Here is a 4,363-nt window from a genome sequence, read left to right on the forward strand (position 1 = left end):
ACAATGCCTCTCATTTTCATCTTGTTAAAAACGGAAATTTGAGGCTGGAAATGAAATTCGCTTCCGCGTTACCCGAAACGATTGCCGTAATTGTTTACGCGGAATTCCAGAGTTTGATTGAAATTGATAAGAACCGAACCGTAATCTTCGACTAGAATGGACACAATGCAGCTAACGAGAATTTTGGAGAAAGATAATTTCACCAGAGACTTATTTCGAGGCGTATTCGCCGCGGACCAACTACCAAAGTTCGTGACGACGTTTCCATCTCTGTATATCGTGAACACGGATACGTCGAATGACGATGGTCAGCACTGGATAGTTTTGTATTTCTCGAAGAATAATACAAATACCGAGATGTTCGACTCCTACGGTAACCCCCCAGATATGTTTCGCTTTAATGACTTTGTCGAAAGAAATAGTAAAACTGTGACATTTAACTCTTTACAACTTCAAGGAAATCGAAGCGTGACGTGTGGAGGTTTTTGCGTGTATTTTGCTCTTAATAGATGTAGGGGTGTAAAAATGTTCGATATTGTGACTAGATTTTCTAAAAATAAAAATGTAAATGATAAAATGATAAAAGAATTTATGTATTCAAGGTATTCAATAAATTTTCAATAACTTAGTAAAACTTCTTTAATTTACATTTTACATTCAAAATAACACCAGTGGGTTTGTTTGGTGATCTCCGCAGTCTACATTACATCAAAGTAAAAATTTAAAAAGTTAGTTACATTTTTACGTTAAATTAAAAATATCATTTAAATAAGATAGTTTCATTTTATTTACATTACGCTTTAAGTTCAAAATATATTTTTAATAGAAATACAATAGAAGACTGAACTATTGGCGATTTAAAATATCGATCCAGTAATGACCATGCGATAGGGTTCGAATGCCGTCCCCCAAAATATACCTTTTATTATCGCATGGATTAAGAGACATTTTGTTTTGGGAGACGGTAAATAGCTGATGCCTCTGATTGACGATCCGCTTCATAGAATTGCTCGTAATTCGAGTAGCCATGAGGCAGTCGCGGTAACTCGAGTGTCGGATATCCTTTTCCACTACTCGCTTACAAACACCTTTCGCGGTTTTTTTCTCCCCCCTTTCCGAAAGGATGGAGTACATTTTGGGGCGGAGCCCAACGAACTCCCGTATAGGGATCCCATCCATTTCATCTTTCATCTTTCCAATTACTTTTTTGTTTACGTCATTGAAAAGAGGATGATTCGTGGGATACCCCGAGAAATCGAAGAGATGGGAGGAATTTCCGAAGTCCGTGTAAACGTCCTCCGTTTGTATATTGTACGCCAGGCTGTCCGTGTCCGTGAAAAGTAATCGGACCTTTTCACCGTAGGTCTTGCGCGTGTACTCGTAATGAAACTCGTACATGGTTAGTTTCGAAAGATCCAAAACGGTGAAACCAGTGTAAATTGGTCTATTCAAAGTAAGTGACTTCTTCTTCATATGAATACCCACGAGTTCGTTGTGGAAAATCGTGAATTTTTCAAATGCCGGAGAAGACGCTTTCTTAATAGCTCGCTCAGGTGTTTGTACGAGATGGAAATCTATCCGATTTCTCAAGTTCTCCATTGTTTTACCTATTATTGAAACGAAATGAGATTAGTACTTATTATTCCGATAATTTGTATACGTGGCTACTTGCGTATAAACTAAATTACATTTATTAAACCAAAAGAATTTATTTCGCGCAATAAATACTGTTGGTAAAAAAAAATAATCTACTTATTTTTCATTTACTTTGATTAATAACGTACCAAAACAGGAGTTGTTTAAAAGTTTGAAAAAATCTTTTTCAAAACTGTTTTTGGCAAGTTTCCTCTTTTCGGTATTGAAATTTATGAATGGGCGAAGCCAGGGAGACTGATGGAAAGAGAGTATTCTGTGAACTTTCGTGAGTTTAAGTCCCTTCGATACGTAGTATTTTAAATTACGATAGTGAACTACGTATCGCTCTTTGTTGTTGAGATTAGGGACGAGCTTAGGCAGAGTGTCTTTTGCGGGGAGGTTTAATCTTTGAAGCATCAGTTTGTAATAGGAAGAAAATTGATCCGTAGTTATTCTTTGAGATTCGGGTGCGAGGGGGTAGCAGTTGTGTTCATGATGTAACTCAACGGGGTATTCCAAGTCGACTTCCAAAATGAAGCCGTAGGGAGACTCGTGCGATAAAGTAAGCACATGTTTATTGGTGTAGTCGAGTAGGTCTTCGACGGGAACCCAAGCGAACCTACTCGTGGGTAAGTAATCGACCATGGCGAACCCGTAGAGATTATTTTTGTCGAGGTACATGATGTAATTACACTCTTTATTGGGGTCGTAGCTTTCGGGGATGTACGGGTTATTGGCTTCGGCGTAGCGGTGACTAATCATCGAAACTCCTCCCCGAATGCCACGTTCAATAAACAAGTGCATGTCAATATCGAGTAGTAGCTCCAACTTCACTTTTGTCATGTGGAGGGCTGACTCCCAGGCAAACCCAGGTCCCGTGTACGCGTGCGCGCAATCTAGGCCGTAGTATTCTACACACATAGCGCGGAAACTCTCGAATACGTCAGCGAGTTGGAGGGTATCCGCCTGCACGTACAAATCGTGTAGTTCACCTGTTGAAGAATTTTATCACTACCACTATTACATTTAGTAATAGAATAGGGCTATAAATAATACCTAGATTTTGTATGTTAAAAATGTTCCACACTTGGCGGACATTTTCGTAACTCTCATCCGTTAAATGTTCGCCAGTGAGGGTGTTGAAAAATGTCTCTTTGGGTGGTAGTGCTGTCTCTTCAAACTTGTCTACGTCACTCATGTAGTCGTAGGGATACGTTAACTTTTTGAGCAAATACGGGATTTGATGAGTTGGATAGAAAGAGCTCAAGATGGGGAATTTTTCTTGACCTCCAGTGGCTAAATTTGAAATTAAAGTTTCGAGACTAGCGGGCATAAAGCGAATAGAATCGATGAAACGGAGGCGACCGAAAGTGAAGCTGATATACGTTTCGGCGTTAGATGGAATACAGGAAATGTTTACACTTTTTATCAACCCAATCCTTTGCATGATAAGATGGGCATCGTATCTGAAATTTTATATAAACACGTTATAGTTTGTAAATATTGGAATTAAAGAAAAAATACAATACCGTGATAAATTATGCATGATGACCGGCGTGAAATTTCCCACTCGCAGCTTTAGATTACAAGAATTATGCGCGACTCCCCGGAAACGTCCTAATAATTATAATTACGCGTTAACTTATTTATATCTAAAATAATCAAATACGTAAGTCGTACCGGTATAATGACAATGATCTCTGACTGCCGGATCATCTTGCGTAAGAATTTTCTGACACACGTAACATTGTGTCGCGGTACGGCACAATTCTTCTTCGACTGGTGTGAGATTCATTGGAATATTTTCCTTCAATAATTTGGTGATGGTGCTCCGTTCCATCAACAAACTTTCAAGAAAAATGTCGATAGCGTCGGTTCCCCTATACGTAACAGGGGCATTTGGCTTTCCTGTAATAATGATAAACGTCGCAGCGAAAATAAACTTTTTAATGAAACCAAATATAAATACCGTCGGGTCCTATTACGACGTAACTAAAACCACAAGCTACGTGCTCCGAAAGTTTCGTTGTTGATGATAGTGAGGAATCGGGTAAACAAGACTGGATTCTGTCAATTATAGATTCAAAATCCGCGTAAATGACGTAGGGAACCTAAAAATAAATGTGTTAAGCTCTTAAATTCATGAATTTCCGAAATTATTTTTTACCTTTTGAAGCCAATCAATTTTTTCGAATTTTAAAACGGGATTTTTGTGTGGCATTTTGACAAGTTGGGGGTCGTGAACGTTGCAGTTTTTCACGTGTTCACTATGGTTTCTAGCACTATTTTGTCCTGAAAAGCGATGTAAGCAATAACGACACACGTAAATTTTCCCGTTATGGTTTGTGAAATGACTCAATAGTCGACTAATATCCGTAATTAGGCAAAAATGTTGGTTTCCTTTTGACTTGAGATAAAGCAGATCTATTTGCCGATCTTCGGGGGCTCTGTTTTCGCTTACATGAAGAGGAAAAACTACTTTTTCGTAGCCGTAAACGTTGATAGATAGATTATTTTTATTTTAAAATTTTTTGAGTTTAAAATGATTTAATTCGAAAGGAAACGAAATGTCACTGCAGTCTAATTCTTTTTCAAACATCACGTATTTATTCTGATTATCGCGATGGGAATTTGGAGGTTGTGGATTAAGTTTAGCGAGGACGCACCACAAGAAACACTTTTGGTCTTTGGTTTTAATATTTAATACTCCTTTGCTGGTATTATTGAG

At 38.2% G+C, this 4,363-nt stretch overlaps 1 protein-coding gene across 1 annotated transcript; it reads right to left on the reverse strand.

Moving 5' to 3' along the window:
- Positions 1 to 444: 444 nt before the first annotated feature.
- On the reverse strand, positions 445 to 3,933 carry LOC149926582 (uncharacterized). The gene is made up of 8 exons (XM_090157717.1): positions 3,803 to 3,933; positions 3,605 to 3,746; positions 3,316 to 3,543; positions 3,165 to 3,252; positions 2,692 to 3,101; positions 1,785 to 2,627; positions 920 to 1,607; positions 445 to 550 (listed from the first exon to the last, which is right to left on the reverse strand). Exons 1-8 carry the CDS (start codon positions 3,854 to 3,856, stop codon positions 445 to 447), a joined length of 2,559 nt encoding a protein of 852 aa, XP_090013843.1. The 5' UTR covers positions 3,857 to 3,933.
- Between the last annotated feature and the right edge of the window lie 430 nt (positions 3,934 to 4,363).

The sequence above is a fragment of the Leiobunum rupestre genome, chromosome 9, assembly GCF_980474605.1.
Source record: "Leiobunum rupestre chromosome 9, qqLeiRupe1.1.hap1, whole genome shotgun sequence".
In the NCBI taxonomy this organism is placed as follows: domain Eukaryota; kingdom Metazoa; phylum Arthropoda; class Arachnida; order Opiliones; family Sclerosomatidae; genus Leiobunum; species Leiobunum rupestre.